The 17,304-nt window shown below is 33.3% G+C and overlaps 3 protein-coding genes across 7 annotated transcripts; 1 reads left to right on the forward strand and 2 right to left on the reverse strand.

Annotated features, from left to right (window-relative positions):
- Window positions 1–62: 62 nt before the first annotated feature.
- LOC100795306 (DNA polymerase alpha subunit B) lies at window positions 63–5,900 on the forward strand. Of its 5 annotated transcripts, none has more exons than XM_014764272.3 (16): window positions 63–224; window positions 298–373; window positions 986–1,123; window positions 1,989–2,331; window positions 2,409–2,504; window positions 2,699–2,778; window positions 3,137–3,212; window positions 3,307–3,480; window positions 3,831–3,935; window positions 4,058–4,150; window positions 4,236–4,319; window positions 4,424–4,447; window positions 4,551–4,592; window positions 4,948–5,078; window positions 5,158–5,284; window positions 5,397–5,900. In XM_014764272.3, the coding sequence occupies exons 1-16, from the start codon at window positions 149–151 to the stop codon at window positions 5,424–5,426; spliced, it is 1,695 nt and encodes a 564-aa protein (XP_014619758.1). In that variant the 5' UTR covers window positions 63–148; the 3' UTR covers window positions 5,427–5,900. The 5 variants fall into 5 exon arrangements, with proteins under 5 accessions (XP_014619758.1, XP_003537544.1, XP_040862886.1 ...); XM_003537496.5 differs by having other exon boundaries at window positions 5,419–5,900; XM_041006952.1 differs by having other exon boundaries at window positions 5,181–5,284.
- A 1,361-nt stretch (window positions 5,901–7,261) lies between these two features.
- Window positions 7,262–11,383, reverse strand: LOC100806814 (3-oxoacyl-[acyl-carrier-protein] reductase 4). Its single transcript, XM_003538516.4, has 11 exons — window positions 10,985–11,383; window positions 10,747–10,889; window positions 10,049–10,102; window positions 9,521–9,601; window positions 9,402–9,447; window positions 9,229–9,323; window positions 8,866–8,898; window positions 8,432–8,566; window positions 8,245–8,338; window positions 8,083–8,165; window positions 7,262–7,584 (listed from the first exon to the last, which is right to left on the reverse strand). The coding sequence occupies exons 1-11, from the start codon at window positions 11,148–11,150 to the stop codon at window positions 7,552–7,554; spliced, it is 963 nt and encodes a 320-aa protein (XP_003538564.1). The 5' UTR covers window positions 11,151–11,383; the 3' UTR covers window positions 7,262–7,551.
- A 1,080-nt stretch (window positions 11,384–12,463) lies between these two features.
- LOC100500659 (uncharacterized) lies at window positions 12,464–15,423 on the reverse strand. Its single transcript, NM_001250584.2, has 4 exons — window positions 15,122–15,423; window positions 14,926–15,013; window positions 13,631–13,728; window positions 12,464–12,737 (listed from the first exon to the last, which is right to left on the reverse strand). The coding sequence occupies exons 1-4, from the start codon at window positions 15,395–15,397 to the stop codon at window positions 12,666–12,668; spliced, it is 534 nt and encodes a 177-aa protein (NP_001237513.1). The 5' UTR covers window positions 15,398–15,423; the 3' UTR covers window positions 12,464–12,665.
- Window positions 15,424–17,304: the final 1,881 nt, after the last annotated feature.

A 17,304-nucleotide genomic window follows, 5' to 3' on the forward strand; every position in this document is an offset into this window, starting at 1 on the left:
TGTTAATATGGCGCGGTGAAGATGGCATAATCGTAATAAAACCAAGCCAATGTTCTTTATAAACCCAAAACCGGCAAAATTCCCGCCATTCTTTCTTTGCACTTCAACTCGAGTGAGAGAAACCCTAGAGAGAGAAACAGAGAGAGCAATGGAAGAGGAAATCAAGTCCGAATTCAAAAGAAGCGGTTTCGGCCTCGAAGACGAACAAGAGATTCTAAGCAAATGTAAGCGATTCTTCCTCTTCTCTTCGATTCACGCACGATATAGTTTATCTGTTAATGTTTTGAGAATGTGTAGGTGTCACTTTCTGCATCAACTACAGTCTCACTCCTTCTGATCTCGTTTCAAGCTGGGAAGTTTATTACCTCAATAGGTTTGCGTCTTATTCTGCTGTTTTCGTTTAGCATTTTCACTAAGTGTTATGCCCTCGCAGTTTGTGATTCTTTAGTTTAGAAGAATATATACTCTGTGATCCGTGTTACGTTGCTAACGAGTTTCCGGAGACAATAATGCGTCGTTTATTTAACATGAAATCAAATAAACATCTCAAAAAAACTGTATTAATAGAGGAAATGTTGATTTAACGATTCTATTCGAAATTCTCCAAAAAAAAAATGATTCGGTTCGGAGATAGGTGTTTCGCTTTGCTAGATAATCTGTAGTTTGAAATAATCATTTCAAAGAACTGTGTTATGTCATGCGCACTAACTCCAATACTTTACTTTTTCAATATGAATTTCTCTATTATTTTTTTTATAAGAGGAAGTGTTGATTTAATGATTCGGTTCTGAGATAGGTATTTTGGTTTGCTAGATAATCTGTAGTTTGAAATAAACGTTTCAAAGAACTGTTTATGTCATGCGCACTAACTCCAATATATACTTTTTTTATAAGTGGAAGTGTTCATTTAACGATTTGGCTTGGAGATAGGTGTTTTGGTTTTCTAGATAATTTATGGTTTGAATATGGACGATTATTTTGACAGACAGCTGAACGAACCAGTAGTACAAAATGCTGAAATTGATGGCTTTCTGTTGCATCTACAAAATGAGAAGAAAGAGGATGTTATAAAGGAGAAGGAGGAAGCTGGCTTGCATATTTACTCTATCGGAGACGTAGAAATGTAAGCATATTGTCCTTGGTTTTTGTATTTATTTCCATGGTTCTTTCACGATCAGTGCTTGAATTGCATCTATTTGGCTGCACTAACAACTAAATTTGGGGGATATTATTTTTTAATCCATTTGCAGAACAGGAAATTCCCAGCTCTATGAACAAATTCTTCTGCATATAATAAAGAAAAGTGCACAGAAATAAGGAAGATAATAATTTAACTCCACTAATCTGTGTTTGGGAGGGCAGTTGCAAACTTTATTTTTTGTCACTTTGATATTTTAAAATTGATTTTGGTTATTGAATTTGAATTGAAGTGATTTATGCTTGAAAACTTTTATCTCAAGCAATTTTGTGGTAAAATTTAGTGTAATTTTTCAACTAAATGCAAAAGCTGCATTCATTTACTTATTGTCATATGTACCTTTTAAGGCATAATCTAGAAACATGATGTTTTGAACAAATTCGCATCGATGATTGATGCTTGTTGAATGTGCTTTTGGTTCTTCCCAACTTATTCCCAAGCATAACGTAAATGGTGTTTGCATATGCCTCCTTATAGATCACATCATAATGTAATTGTGGAAGTAAATGATTTTGTCATTGCATCTGTACCAACTTCAATCTGTTGTCAACCTCCTTCCCTTTTTTCCTTGGAATTGCCTTTGCTCTTTTGTCTACCCCTTTTGTTTGATATAAAAGCACATGCATATTGGTATATTAAGCCAAGTACTCTGGTTCTAGTGGTATTTGATTTTCACTGTGTCCTGTATGGTTATGTAGTTGATAAGGCCAACAACTGTTTTTTGTTAGTTTAGAAGAAGTGCTATTGCTATTAACCACAATTTATTATAATGAAAACTCCTTATATGCAGGATCTTAAATAATGATGATGATACAAAGGACAATACTCCCGGAACTCCAATAAATCATCATCAAGATCCTTTATCTCCTGCACCTGATACACCATCTTTAATGTATGAGAATGTTTTATCTTCTGGAAAACCATCAAAATCAAAACTAGTAACACCCTTTTCAAAAAGAACAGATAAGTTTGCAGTGAAATTTAGCATCAACACTGTCCCTAATGTAGAGAATGATGAAAATGAAGATGATGTTGTTAGAAGAGTTCCACTCTTTGAAAGGAGTTCATTGTCCATTCACGGATCAGGACCCAAACCAGGTTGCAGATTCTTGTATGATAGAACAGAGGATAGGGTATGTGATATATAGCGCGACTCTTAGTTGTTAACCTTTTACATTAGTTTGTTGAGATCTGATTATTGTTATTTTAGCTTAATGCAATAGAAAACCGACTTAGGAAACATACAAGGGCATTTGTAGCTTCTGGGCTCCATGAAGAACCAACAGACCCTACAACTGCTTCACAGGTAAATATAATGCATCTCTCTCTCTCTCCTATGCATACACAGCAACTTAATTATTGGCTCTTGGTTAACAAAATTCTTATGCTGTTTTATGTTTAACTCGGCCATCATTTCTGGTTATCTGGTCTGTGATTGCATTGAATAATCTTTGCATAAGCATAAATTGTCTAATAATTTAAAGTAATATAATTTGTCAGAGAAGCATTTTTGCTGTTGGCATGATTTGTTGTGATGGAGAAGGCCGTTTAAATGAGAAGTCTGTCATGCTGCAGAGCAGGTAATAGCTACTAGATCTCCAAATATCATTAATATGCATGTATCTATTATCTCATCAGACTGATGTGTCTGTGCCGGTGTGCTGGATGTATTAATCAACATGGAACACATATTTGTGTTAAACAAAGTCAGTCTATTCAACTTGACCAGAGCTCATGTCAATGAGAGGGGTGTCATGTACAATTCTTAATATTTTGTGATCCATTATTTATTTTGGGTATTAATGTGGATATTGTTCCATTAAATCATTTGAGGTATTGACTATGTTTAAGGGTGACATTACACATCATATATTTGATTCATTTTATCTTTTCAGTTTTATCTATCATACATGGGTCTGTTTTCTAATAACTTGACAGTATTGAGCATTCTGGAGGAGAATGTGTTCGCCTAGACTTGCAACGGTTAAGCCATTATTCAATTTTTCCTGGCCAGGTGAGCAATGCAAAAGATGCGTTAAAATTCTGGTTTAAAATGTGTGAAAGGTATCAGATTTACAAATTATAAAAGGTAGTTTTCATCTTGACAGATAGTTGGTATTGGAGGGCATAATCCCAGTGGGCATTGCTTCGTTGCAACTAAATTGGTGGATTCTATACCTACCTCCGTTGCTGATGAGGATTCAAATCCTGCAAAGAAGCAAGCTGTTGATAAGGAGAATCAGCCAACTGATCTGCTTTGTAAACAAAGAAAGTTATCAATGGTATGCACAATGCATCTCCTTTTTTATGAGTTCTGAACTATATTGCACTAGATTTCATTTTGGTGAATTGCCAGGACATTTAGAAATTTTGCTCTTACAGTTTTACTACCAAAGGCTCATTTCTTAACAATGATCAAATGCCTAACATCTTAGTTAGCTAGCTAAGGAATTGTGTTAAGGCATACAAGCAATGCATGCAATCTTGTCTTCATTATGTTACAGTTGACACTTGAGCTATTTCAGATTTTAAAAGATCACCAGCTCTTTCTCAAATATTTTTGGTATAATTTTATACATATTGCGCGTCTGTTAGTATTTTATATTTTACATGAGCTCTTGGTGCTTCACAGATTATTGCTGCTGGCCCCTTTACTACAACAGACAATTTGTTGTTTGAGCCTCTTATAGAACTGCTGAAACATGCAAAACTAAGACCACCACAGTTGCTTGTATTGGTAAATACCACCTATACTGCAATATGCATCTTTTTATCATTATTATTTTATTATGCCTTAGACACTATGTGCTAGATCATGTAAGGGTGCAAAGTTGATGTTGACAACTGGTTTTGTCTCAGCTGGGACCATTTGTTGACTCTGAGCACCCAGACATTAAGAAAGGAACTGTAGACACTAGTTTTGATGAAATATTTGAGGAAATCCTGAAGAAGGTAATAACTTAAATGATTGGATTTGTTTTTGGAATTTTCTCTTTTCTCCTCTAACTTCTCCCGTGGTGCACTATGCCAATTCCAGTTGGAAGAATATGTAGATTCAGCTACACGTGTCCTTCTTGTTCCATCTATACGTGATGCTAACCATGATTTTGTTTTTCCTCAGGTAATTGTTAATTGAATCAATATGGATATCATTATTTTTGTTCTAGTTAGTGTATCAGTTTAATCATAGATCTAAAATTTGATTTCAATCATTTGTTTTTGTAGCCTGCATTCGACATCAAATCTCAGGTAGAATTCATCTTCAGAACAGTTCCTTGAACTAGAAGAATATTATTCAGTACTGCACAATTTGGACGTGATGCTTCTTACATAATTTTGTTTTATTATTCAGATAGTCAGTCTCAGTAATCCCGGAATCTTTGAGGCAAATAAGGTATAGCATTGGTAGTCACATTTTGTTACTTACCCATGTTGCTTTCTTGAGTTCTGCATTATACCTTTGGGTTTTGTATAAATAAAAATCTGGATGACACGAGAAATATATTTTGTAACAAAACTTTAGTCTTAGTTTGAATGACTTCTCATTCTAACCTTGTCCATGTCACTACTCTTACATCTGTTGTACACAGCATGTTGTTCAAGGAACTGAAGAAAGTTCTTGTAGGTTTTATTTTCCACTTGCTGATTTTCTTTCAAACAAAAGCAAAAAGTTAAGTCATAGGGTTTAGGTGGATGCTGTGTCTGGAGAGGAGCAAGTGAGAAATAGATCATTATTGATTGATTTCCAGGTTAAGGTTGGCTGCTGCACCGTGGATATTCTCAAGCAAATCAGTGGGGAGGAGATATCACGAACTGCTGCAGATGGAAAACCCATTGATCGCTTGAGTAGACTTGCAAACCATATTCTTAACCAACAAAGGTAATACTGTTATCTTGTGATCTTTGTGCTTTGTGTTGGGTTCAGAAATGATCAGAATGTCTTTCAATTTTTGAGCCAGCTTCTATCCACTTTACACACCAGCAGAAAGTGTTCCCTTGGACTTTTCGCTTGCTCCAGAAGCCCTTCAACTCTCGTTTGTTCCAGACATACTTATCCTACCTTCCGACATCAAGTACTTTGTCAAGGTAAAATGATTTGTATTCACCTATTATACGCATCATTTTCTTTTAAAAACTATCAAATAATCAGGGCTGTCTGAAAAGAGTGATGGATTCTATTTTATGATGGAACATGTAGAAATTAATTCACCGTTGCACAGGTGCTTAGTAGCGAAAATGAAGGGATAAACCACACGAAATGCATAGCTATCAATCCGGGAAGACTAGCTAAGGGAGAAGGAGGGGGAACTTTTGTTGAGCTTGATTACTGTGGGGCTTCCGACCAAATTAACGCTTCAATTGTTGGCATATGAAAATTGGAGATGCGTTTTTGTTAAGGTAACCACTTAATTTAGCTATAGTCGCCGAGGCACAGAAACTGCTTATGACTCGTGCACCTTTGTATTATATAGTTTGTAATCTGCGTAATATTTAAGTTAAACGAAAACTGTAAAGTTAATTCCTACAAAAAACCACACAGGCCGGACCAGCCATTTAATTGACGAAGACATTAGTTACAGTTTATTTACTAGGGAGATTTTTGCTGATTTTTCTTGAGCTTAATCAAATTAGGCATATCTTTACTAAGGGATATAGCTTAGTAGGTTAAAAATTTCTAATACTTTAATTCTTACTGATTAAACAACATTTTGCATCTCTCATTTCAACAGCCATATAAATTGGTATGAATAGGTGAAGTCGATATAATTTTGATCACTTCCAATAAAAAAAATGAGTTAAGAACAATTCACTTTTATACTATAAATTTAGTCTTTATTATGATTTTTCAGGAAGTCATGCCTTGTTTATTTGCAAGTATAGTATAGTTTTTGTTTTATTTGCACATTGTTTAAATGTGGTTAATGTTAATTTGTATTTAAGGCTAACACACTTAGGTTAAAATTGATTGAAAACTATAAAATCATGAGAGTCATTAAATAAAATGAGACTCATTCTTTTAATTTTCAAGAAATTTCAAACAATAAAATGTGTGTTGCTAATTAAATATATATTTTAAATTATTTATTTCCCCATGTATTAATTTGAAAAAATGGAGATGAAACTTAAATAAAAGTAAAATATATTTAGTCCTACAATTTTTTTGTAGGATTTTCTTTAATTTTTCCTATAATTTTTTTTTTAGAACTTTGGTCTCTAATTTTGAAATGCACCACCATCAGTCTTTCATGTAGTTTAGATGACTCTTTGAGGGGTCAAAAGTGATTTAAATAACACTTGAAAGTTAAAAAAATAGTGCATTTAAAAATCAGAGGAATCAATATTGGACAAACTTTTTAGAGACTAAAAGTGAACATAATTTTTCATAGAGGAATAAAAAAAGGAGGATAACTCAAAATACAATTTATTCAGTAAGTTTTAAATATAAAATAACCATTTATTCAGTAAAATATCAATAGTAAAATGTTAATAATCACAATAAGTAAATTTCATACATTAATAGTCCTAATATTGACTGATTTTATCACTTAATGTTTTATTTATTTTAAAGAATATTTTTATTGAATATTTTATAGATTACCAAAAGTAACATAAAATAACGGGTTCAAATGAAATCGGTCAATATTTGGACCTGTTAATGGAGTTTTGTAGATTTCTAATTAGTGAATGTTTTTTAGGTATTATTCAACTGAGAACAAATAGATTGAACCCAACCCATTCGTTAGCTCTCCGATTGAACCGAACTGACTGGTCGAATGTGATTTTAGCAATATAAAAATGCTTCGTCTCCTGATAGCTTTCATATGAATAATTTTGCAGTAACTCAATCATAAGATATTGTCAAAATTTCCAAGCTTGCAAACCACGCAACCGAATGAACATTATTGCAAATCGAAGCTTGAGAGTGAGGAAAAATCATGGGTACAATTATGCACGATTGCAAATATATGTCGAGAAAATAGCTAATAGCAAATAGTAATTCGGCAATAGGAAATGGCCTAAGAGCATATCCCTTTTCGGGGAACCAGACAATAAACATAATGCTTGCTTAAATGAGATATGCTTATAAGAACATCCAAGAAAGAAAAGCTAATGCCAAATGTGACTGAATTGCTTACAAGAATTATGCCTATTCTGCTAACATGACCATGAATACCAAAATGCTACAAGAAGCGGGACACCTTGCATTTCATCAGTAAGCTCAACTGAGATTCTACGATAAATCACATGGTAAAACTATCTTTAAGCAAAACTCAGCAAAGAACAAACTATCATAGTACAAGAGTAGTTCAAAAGTGCAAAAGTTCATGTTGCCAGGTAAACAGGTTGCTGATTTACATCACCATACCTCCATCAATGGTGAAAACCTGCAACAAGCAATTCTATGATAAATAAACACTTTAAGTGATACCTGGAAGATAATTACAGATTTTACCCAAACAAATAAAAGGGAAGGAAATACAGGTAAACAACAGAACCCTGAGATGAGAGGACAGGACAGGTTATTAGACCCAACTAATAAACTTGAGAATGATAATGTTTGGATAAAGTTCTTAACAAGCACTTATAGGAGGAAATAAAATAAAAAGATAAAAATGAATCAAACTTAAGTTAAAATCAACTTATGCACCTTAGTCATTTAAAAACTCTCATTTAACTTTTCTAAAAATTGAAGTGCATAACTTAATTTTAACTTGTAAAAAAAGTTTTACTCCTTTTACCTCATAATTTCTCAAGTGCTAATGGAGAAATTTATCCAAATGAGTCATAATGTCTATATAATTTTATGGATTAGAACTAGTAGTTAGCTAGTTTAACCAGGTGATCCTTTTTTATTTCATTTTATAGCAGAATAAATAAACGACCTGCCCAGTGATGTAACTGGCAGCTTGATTAAGAGCCAAGAATTCAACCAGTCCGGCAACTTCTTCTGGTTGGCCATATCTTCCTGAATCCAAGTTGAAAATAGCAAGTTAACAACATATTCAACAAATTAAAACTTCCATTAAAGTATTTCTAATGTTCACCTAATGGGATCGTCTCCAAAATCTTTTTCTCAATGTCTTGTCCTAGCTTGGCAGTCATGTCGGATGCAATAAACCCTGGAGCAACTGCATTAACCTGGCAAGGAAAACAAGGTTTAAGTTAATTCCATCAACTGATATTGCAAACCTTTGATGCTAGAAAGAAATGCATAGATTTTTAGAAAAGTACAGTGATGTTTCTGCTAGCATATTCCTTTGCAACAGTTTTTGTCAGGCCAATTACTCCTGCTTTCGCAGCACTATAATTGGCTTGTCCAACATTGCCAACCAAACCAACAACTGATGCAATATTGACAATTCTTCCCTGCAAAAACACAAGTATCATAAAAGTAGAGATCTTAGTGACCACTGGCTGTCATCTTGCAAATCGTGAATCAAGTTAGCAATAGAATGAATGCTAAAAACACTAAAATTTACAAAAAAGGAATTGTTGGTAAAAATATTTTCACTATGGGAATAATTAATCACTAAACAGATTAATGATATTACAATGGTTAATGGGTAACCAGTCATTGAATTAACCACTTGAGTTGTCAATTGAACTTTTTACCAAGAATTTCTCAAAAAAAAAAATCATAAAAGAACAATGAAGTGGTATGTTACCTTTCTTTTCTTCATCATAATCTTAGCAGCAGCCTGCAAAAATAAACTATCTCAGATCCAATTGAAAAGAAAAACCTATGCTTGTTTGGTTTGAGAAAACATTTCTCTGATTTTATTTGTTTTCACAAATAATTACAAAAATGCCTACATATTTTAATTTTGCTTGTTGTTTCCAAAGATTTGTGTAGTAAACACTGTAAACAGGACTTTTTTTACTATTTCAATTTTCATGTACAAATCTTTGTAAACAATAAATTAAGTGAAAAAAAGGTGTCATTTTTGAAATTTTATATGAGAAAACAGAAAATGTTTTCTTAAACTAAACAAGAATCTCACATAAACTCAGGTTGTAGACATATTTACCTGGGTGCAAAGAAAAACACCAGTGAGATTTAGATCAATAACATCCTGCCATTGAGATTTCTTCATTCTCATTAATAAACCATCTCTAGTTATTCCTGAAATCATAATATGACTACTTGAGAATGATTAGAGAAAGAGAGAGAGAGCTCAAGCACAGGAGCTTTCCAACTTACCTGCATTGTTTATTAATACATCAACTGTTCCCCAAGCATCAACTGCCTGCAGATGTGAAAATCATGAAGCAGCCAGGGTAGAATAAGGTCAATCTAATGATTCAAGAGTAGCTGCTCACAGTTTTAATCATAGACTCCACGTCATCCTCATTAGAAACATCTCCACCAAATGTAAGAGCTTGCCCACCAAACTCCTCAATCTACAAGGAAATAGTCAGACAAATTAATGCACAAGTAAAATAATATATAAATAATGGTAACTACACAAACTAATGTAATTCAGGCAACCACTCCTTTCTCCTTGGTAAAAGAAAAAGATGAGCATCAAAGTGTAAAATTTATAGACAAGCATCTAGCGTGGTACTGCCAGCTTATAATCGTAACAAGCATTTGAGACACAACAAAATTGCTAACAGTTATACTAACAGATATGTTGATGTCATAGGATATCCCAGTCTCAAGTACATTGCCAATGAAGAAAATGTACAAAAATTTGAAAGTAATCACATAAGTTCATTTCAGACATTGTAAATAAGTCTACATTATGGCCCCAAGATGAGATCTGCCTGAAAACTATGACATAAAAAGCAACAATGCACAAGTTTGTTTTTTTAATAATCACACAAATTTCAGGAGGCAAATTTTACCTCCTTGGAAACCTCCTCAGCTTCCTTGGATGACCTTGCATAGTTGACCAGAACCTGCAATATAAGGCCAGTGAAACTAAACATCAGAATCCCAAAGTAAATCACGACAGTATTACAGCAATGAAGACAACTTTAACTTTATAAAAAAAGTTCCATGGAATGCTCCATATCGTGACAGAAACTGACAAAAAGAGAATCACATAATAACTTGATCTTCAGCATTGCATCACTATCACCAGAAACATATTTCTTATGTGTTTAATTTTAGAATTTAATTTCAATGCACAGTATAAAGGTTTTTTTTTACACTATCCTTCAATGTCAAATCATCATGACAAGTTTGTTAACTTCTATAACAACTACCTTAAAAGTCATTTCAAGTATGATTCCTAGTTAGTTGATATTGTAAAAAAAATTACACAGATAGTGTATGACAGTTAACCTCTAAATTTTAAATATAAATAAGTTTAAGTAACTTGAATTGCAAACAATTCCTTTTTGCTAACCAAAAGTAATATAAAGCAACTTAAATCGCTACGTTGAAAACAATTTGCAAACGAGATACGCATATTGAGAAATTTGAGATATACTACGTGAAATTCACCAAAAACAATCGTCAACCGTTTATTTTATCTTATTTTACTGCAACAGTGAATCGTTCACTATCAGATTATGCTCAAGGATTTGCGAAGACAAACCTTGCAACCTGCTTTACCTAACGACAGTGCAATCGCTTTTCCAATGCCTCTGGAAGCTCCGGTCACCACTACAACCGGCGATTCCACTTTTTGAGTTGCTCCGGTTCCTGCTTCCTCCAGAGTAGCAACCTGTGCTCTTACACCTACACTTACACGAATAAAATCAACCAGAAGCTTAACATAATGATCGAAAAGCAAAAAAAAAAAAAGAAAGAAAGAAAGGAAAAGAAATCGGTACCGGAGGAGCTAAACGGAGTATTTGATCGGTGGCGAAGACCGGAAACAGGACGGAGATTAGTGAGAATTGGAGACCATTGCCGGATCTGACCGATTTTCCGGTTATCGGAGGAGGCGAAATTGGCGGTTCGGAGAGCGACGCAGCTGGATCCGGCAATGGAAGCCATGAGTGTTCCGAAAATGCTACGAGAAGCGAAAATGGAAGAAGAAAAAGAAGCCAGAGAATAAGTGTGTGAACGAAAGAGAGAAAAGTTTGTTGCGGTTTTTAAATTGCGTTTGTTAGATTAGTGCTTGCTTTGGGAGCTCCGCAGAGTGTGAATGTTGCTAGTGAGAGGGCGATGGTAACGAAGAAGGGAGTGTGGTCTGTGAGTGCGGACTGGGGTGGGAAGGATGTGCAATTACCGTGTGGGCCCTAATATCGTGCGAGACTATTTGAGCATGTCGAGGGTAAAAGTGTAAATGGAGGTCTTCTTTCCACTTGGGAGCATCGCTTTCATTCATAGTGAATGAAACATGTAGATTAAAATTGAAGATACACTGTTCACCTAAATTAAAACTAACCTACACCCGTGTCTCACCCACCAATAATATACACTTGCTTGTTATTTTCAATAATAAAAAAAATCCTTATGGCACAGTCCTTAATTAATTAATATGTTTAGTTAAAAAAATACATATTTTTACTGTATTTTTTTTATTATTGATTAAAATTTATAAAATTATGAGTGAAACTTATTAAAAAGAGACATAAAGTTTTGTAATTTAAAAAACAAATCCGGTCAATAATAAAAAAAAATGTATGAGAAAAAACGTGTTTTAGTCCTTGCATTACAAAAGATAAATATTTACTTTATATTAATTAAAATTAATAATAAATAAATACTTATAAAAATACCGCAAATGATGTACTTCCCTTATAATTTATTAAATAAATATTCTAATTTATAATATAAAATATTAGCATATTATTTTTTATTTATTTTTAGAAACATATAATTATTTTTTAAAATAAAAGCGTCCTTTCTTTTTCTTCAAAATTCCACTTCCAAATACACTCTTTATATGAAATGAAAGCATCCTAGTCATTCTCTAAAACAAGATAGATGTTAACGATCACGACATAAAAATGTCTATCTTCAATGTAATTTGTGAAATATGATAGCAACGGTCGTGGTTCTGGGGATTTTGCCCAGGACATTTAGCTAAAGAATATGACAGCAGCGGTAATGTTTAATACGTATACATCTATCTCTATCTATTGTTTAATAAAATAAAGGAATTATAGAGTAATTTTCAATTTTCTGTCTGCCACCAAAAGCTTATTTTATTCACGTATTATGAATATAAAGAAAGTCCAAGCAAAGCTCCAGTTTTCCGTTGTATATTAGCTCGCAATTATCTCAGTTTTCTGTTATTTTTTGCAGAAATTTTTTTATGACCAATCCCGTAAAACGATAGTAGGATAACATGAAAACTTCAGCTTTACCTCTTTTCTAACTTTGACATTGCAGCAAGATAACCTGTCAAAAATTGTAATTCAGAACACGTAAAACTACATCTAATGCAGAGTCAGAAACCATAGTTTTAAATGGTATTTGTAGCCCTCTTGCATAGAAACACAAATTAAGCATTCTTTTGTGCAGGTCTCTTTAGCCCCTCTAGGCTCTAGCATAGAACACCAATTAAGCATTCTTTTGTGCAGGTTTCTTTGAATTGTTTTTCCGACGAACCTTCACCAAAGCTTTTTGTAAATCCTAAAAACATAGAAAGAAAAATGTAAATCATTCGAATCAGTCATGCTACAAAATTTATCTCAAGAATACATCATCATCATAACAACAATAATAAAGAATTACATGTGTAATTCCTCAAAGCCATATTCATCCAAGACGTCCACTATAAGCCATTAAGCCTAACCAGATGACTCAAAATCTAGCCCCGGTTGCCTAAGCATACAAATGCCTGCCCCAAGACCTCCACCAAGCAGAACTTCCAGTTGGTAGCCACTCTCACATCATTTTGAACCACTCTTAAGTCAACTGGCTCGAGAATTGGCCACAATCACAATTCACAAGGCATAAACTTAAATGCTTGCCCAGTAGTCGACACCATCATCTAATCTAACCCCAACTCATCCATTGGAAGATTTGGTATAGGGATATCATAATATAAATCCAAGTAGTGAATGAAAGTTAAGATTTGGTATAGAGATGTCATAATATAAATCCCAACTAATCCAATCTATTTCTTTATTCAATTTTTTCATAAACTAAACTGATTAAACCCTCTTTGCTCAAAATCACCAGTCAAAGTATCATATTTTACCCAAAATAAATAAAAAAATCTAAACTCCCCCCTCCCTCTTTATAACCCAAATCTCACATCTTACAAAGTATCATAAAAAATTGGTCATAGTAGATGGATCAAAAATGTAATAAAGCCTAAATTTATGAATGCAGTTCTCAAGATTTATAATAATTTCCTATTGATAATGTAATAGAGCAAAACTTAATAAATTCAAATGTAAAATAGTAGCTTCCAAAATTATTCAGCAAACTTCAAATATCTCGGACTAAATATTAAACTTATATACCATAACTAAATCGAACTTACAAGTGAGACCAATATAAGCTAGCCTCGTACTTACCTCTTCACGTTCATTTTGAATTGTCCCTGGGGTCCAAAGACCCTCCAAATTGTAGTAAGCTCTAGCCTTTTCATCAAGTGCATGAACTATCACTTTACCTAAACATAAAGAAATGAATCAATATGGAAAAGGCATGTTAGAACTATAAATCAATCAATTTGACATTTTCATAACAGAATATAAGAAATGATCACTAATCTAGAATATCATACATCATCTAAAAATAACAGATTGATAGAAAAACTACTCTTTAGCTGGAAAATGACAGGGAAAAGAACTACTAAAACCTAAAATCAAATAATAAAAAGATTCTTTTCCCCGAACCACAAGATGCTCTGAGCAATGGAGTATTGGAAGGAATGAACATGTAAGTGATCCATGAAAGATTTGTTATATTTCAACACCCCCGTGGTGGGTACATAGGGTTAAACAACAATGTTGGAGTAGTTGTAACAGACAAACTTCAGTTTACTCTTCAATAAGAGTCATGACTCACGAGTATGACACATGCACCCAAGAATGGTAATTTGCTCCATTCAATGGTGAAGAAATGAGAATGAGGGCAACATTTGTGTTTAGATGGAGAAAGTAAGGATTCTGAAGCTCAAGAACAGGGTTCGAAGCCATGGATTCCATGGAAGAACCAGATAGAAAACGATAAAAAAAGCAATAGAGTGGAAACAAAATATGAGGTTGCACAAGGTGGAAACTAACACCATATCGAGAATAAACTCAGTATCTTATTGATTGAATGAATATCTTATATCAAAAAGTAGCATGTGCTTAAATACAAGTAGTATACACAATGTTATGCTCGAGTAATGTTACAGAGTCAACAACCTAATTAACATGTTAATAGTCAGTGTGTTACTAATTAAGTGCATGTTTGGTTTGTAATTGAAATTGTTGTGGCACACGTTTCAACGCAGATCAGACGGATAAAAGCAAAAGTGAGGGTCCTGATCCTCTCGCAAAAGTATTTTTGCCTCAAAAGTAATTTTTCACCTGATTTCCAAACATGCTCTAACTAGTAACACCTAGCATGTGTAATTAATTTGGAAAGAATATGAGCCCCCACTTAAACTTCATGAGTAGCTCTTGGTGTGAGGTATTACTGATGACATCATACAACATTTCAAGATGCTAAGGAATGATATTGTATAAATTACAGGCGATTCTCATTACTATCATTTTGCTTCCTTAGAGTTTCACATAGTGGAATTTCCAAATTCAACAAAACAAAACAAAACAAAACAAAACAAAAAAATAAAGTTAAAAAAGCATGAGATAACAACCAGAGTCAATGACGATCCACTTTCCTCCTGCTTGACCTTCCACACTTGGTAGCATCATTCGTTCAACTCCTCTCTGTTTCTGCTTAGCCTGGTTATTTACACAAAAAATATAATTAAAAAAGTTAGGGGATAAAAAAAAATGAAATGAAAAGTAATTTTCAGTTTGATAGTAAAGGAACGAAGGAAGGTGCATTGCCTTGTAAATTAGGGCTTGGGCGATGTTCTTGACGTGCCAGGTGGACCTGCCAGTGGCGAGTACCATGAAATCAGCCCAATCGCAGTGCTTGGGAACTGGTATAACCTTAACGTTGTCAGCTTTAACGTCGGTGAGAACCGTCTCGATCTCCTGCAAATCCAGAAGGTGGTGTTTCCGGCCGTCGACAGCGGACAAAGAGGAGAACCCTACCTTCCATGGTTGAAGAAGGGCCTTTGAATATCGCAACCACGTTCCAGCTCCGATAACTCCCAACATTAGCGTGCGCACCAACGCCCACACTCAAATCAGTCAGAATGAGACGACCCCGTTTTTATTTTTTTACTCCCCATTGCTAGGGTGTCCACCATTCTTCATCCCATTATAATAGGGTGTGTTTGATTTAAAGAAGAAAAAAAATTAATTAAAATAGAGTGTATAAGATGTAAATTTTATGAAATAAAGTATAAATTTTTTTGATATATTATTTCTCTTTATCAAATATAACCTAAATAAATTTATCCGTTACAAATGAAAATGGATTTGATCCGATTCATTCATCTATTATATGGGTGGTTAACTATTTATTTATTGTTTTTAAAATTCAATGAATTTTTCAATCAATAATTAATAGATCAAAATTGATCAAACTGGAAATTTTCAATCAATAATTAGGTTGGGGCTATTTTGCAAACCTCATTCATAATTATTTTTTATTTATGTGCAAAATTATTTTCAATCAACATCGAATGTGATATTATTTTTTGGAGATATTGATGTAAATAACTTCATTCACACAATTGTTACGAAGGTAAAGCAAACTAATGCTACAATTAGGAGTGGGTATACAAACTCATATTTGTGGATTAGCTGGTTAAGTCCTAGGATCTTGCGGATAACGATCCTATTTTTTAAAAAAAATTTACATAGTTATATTGAGTTTTTGAGATCGATTCATTAAGCTTGTAGACATAGGGGTCACAAACTACCAGCATAATTTGTCTAAATCCAATGTGCAAGTATTGTTAATTTACTATGTTGAGATCTTGATATTTAATTTAGGTTGTCATTGTTAATTTGTTATCTTTAGAATATTGATATATTTTAGTGTGAGATTTTAGATTAAAAAAAAAGTTTGAATGTTGAACTATTTTCGCATAAAACTTATATTAATATTATATTTTGTACCAAATTTTAAAATGGTCATGTGATGTAGTGATAAAAGAATGTGTCATTCACTCCAAAGATCATGGTTTTAGTGTTTCCTCAAACATTTTCTAAAATTTTTATTTTTTAAGAAAATATTGATCAACTTTCTAGTCTAATCAATATTTAAAATTTAACAATAAGTAAAAATCAGCTTTGGGGCTTTGGGACTAAGATAATGAATTTTGAAATATAGGAAATTCAAATAGTGAATTAAAAAATAGGGGGACGAATTTTACAATTAAGCCAAAATAATAATACATGTATTATACATATGTAAGCAGAATGTATACTCACTTTATATTGTGCCTTTATACTTTGTACCTCTTTGTTAACTTCGAGCAAAGAAAGTCAGATACAAGTTCATCTATCCTATTTATCCCATCTACAGTGTATCACTGAACTCGATGCAGATCCCCTATTTTCCCCTTCTATGGTTTGAGTTATGCACGCACGTTTGTGTGTGTGATGTTTTAATCAAGTTTTTTTGTGATTAACAGTTGTGTCTACCGGAAAAGGATATCCTTTTGGCGAGTGGTGACAAAAAAATTGTAGTTCAGTAATGGAGGAGTAGAAAATAGATGTATGGGTATTATGTTTCAAATGTTTTTAATAAAAAATAAAATTAGAAATCAATAAGAAATGTGTAGTTTTGGTGATTTGAAATGTTTTGTCCATTGTTGAAAATGGTAGAAAACTAAGTTGATTTTCATATGACGTGTAACAGATTTGAAACCACTCATCTTTTATTATAGTGTAGTAGTAAATCTGATTTTCGTTTCGACTAGGTTTCAGGTTCGATTCCTCTCAGCCATGGTTTTAGGTTTTTTTAAAGTTCATCTATTTATTTCGGAAAGAAAGATAGTAAAGAAGAGGACCACCTAGGAATTGGGATTCAAACCCTACTACCTAGGTATATTTACTAATGAATTTCCCAATAAGCAATTATGAGTTTTGTACACAACTAAAACAAGTAGTAT

The sequence above is a fragment of the Glycine max genome, chromosome 11, assembly GCF_000004515.6.
Source record: "Glycine max cultivar Williams 82 chromosome 11, Glycine_max_v4.0, whole genome shotgun sequence".
In the NCBI taxonomy this organism is placed as follows: domain Eukaryota; kingdom Viridiplantae; phylum Streptophyta; class Magnoliopsida; order Fabales; family Fabaceae; genus Glycine; species Glycine max.

What these genes read in the sequence shown, in the direction of transcription:
- LOC100795306 (XM_003537496.5), top strand. Translation starts at nt 149, where the DNA reads ATGGAAGAGGAAATCAAGTCCGAATTCAAAAGAAGCGGTTTCGGCCTC. An exon ending in TCTGTCATGCTGCAGAGCAG is followed by an intron (nt 2,779 to 3,136) that starts GTAATAGCTACT and finishes ATAACTTGACAG; the next exon opens with TATTGAGCATTCTGGAGGAG. An exon ending in GAATCTTTGAGGCAAATAAG is followed by an intron (nt 4,593 to 4,947) that starts GTATAGCATTGG and finishes ATTGATTTCCAG; the next exon opens with GTTAAGGTTGGCTGCTGCAC.
- LOC100806814 (XM_003538516.4), bottom strand. Translation starts at nt 11,150, where the DNA reads ATGGCTTCCATTGCCGGATCCAGCTGCGTCGCTCTCCGAACCGCCAAT. An exon ending in TAGGTAAAGCAGGTTGCAAG is followed by an intron (nt 10,103 to 10,746) that starts GTTTGTCTTCGC and finishes CTTATATTGCAG; the next exon opens with GTTCTGGTCAACTATGCAAG. An exon ending in CCAGTTACATCACTGGGCAG is followed by an intron (nt 7,585 to 8,082) that starts GTCGTTTATTTA and finishes TGCTTGTTGCAG; the next exon opens with GTTTTCACCATTGATGGAGG.
- LOC100500659 (NM_001250584.2), bottom strand. Translation starts at nt 15,397, where the DNA reads ATGTTGGGAGTTATCGGAGCTGGAACGTGGTTGCGATATTCAAAGGCC. An exon ending in GTGGATCGTCATTGACTCTG is followed by an intron (nt 13,729 to 14,925) that starts GTTGTTATCTCA and finishes CTTTATGTTTAG; the next exon opens with GTAAAGTGATAGTTCATGCA. An exon ending in TTCAAAATGAACGTGAAGAG is followed by an intron (nt 12,738 to 13,630) that starts GTAAGTACGAGG and finishes CTATGTTTTTAG; the next exon opens with GATTTACAAAAAGCTTTGGT.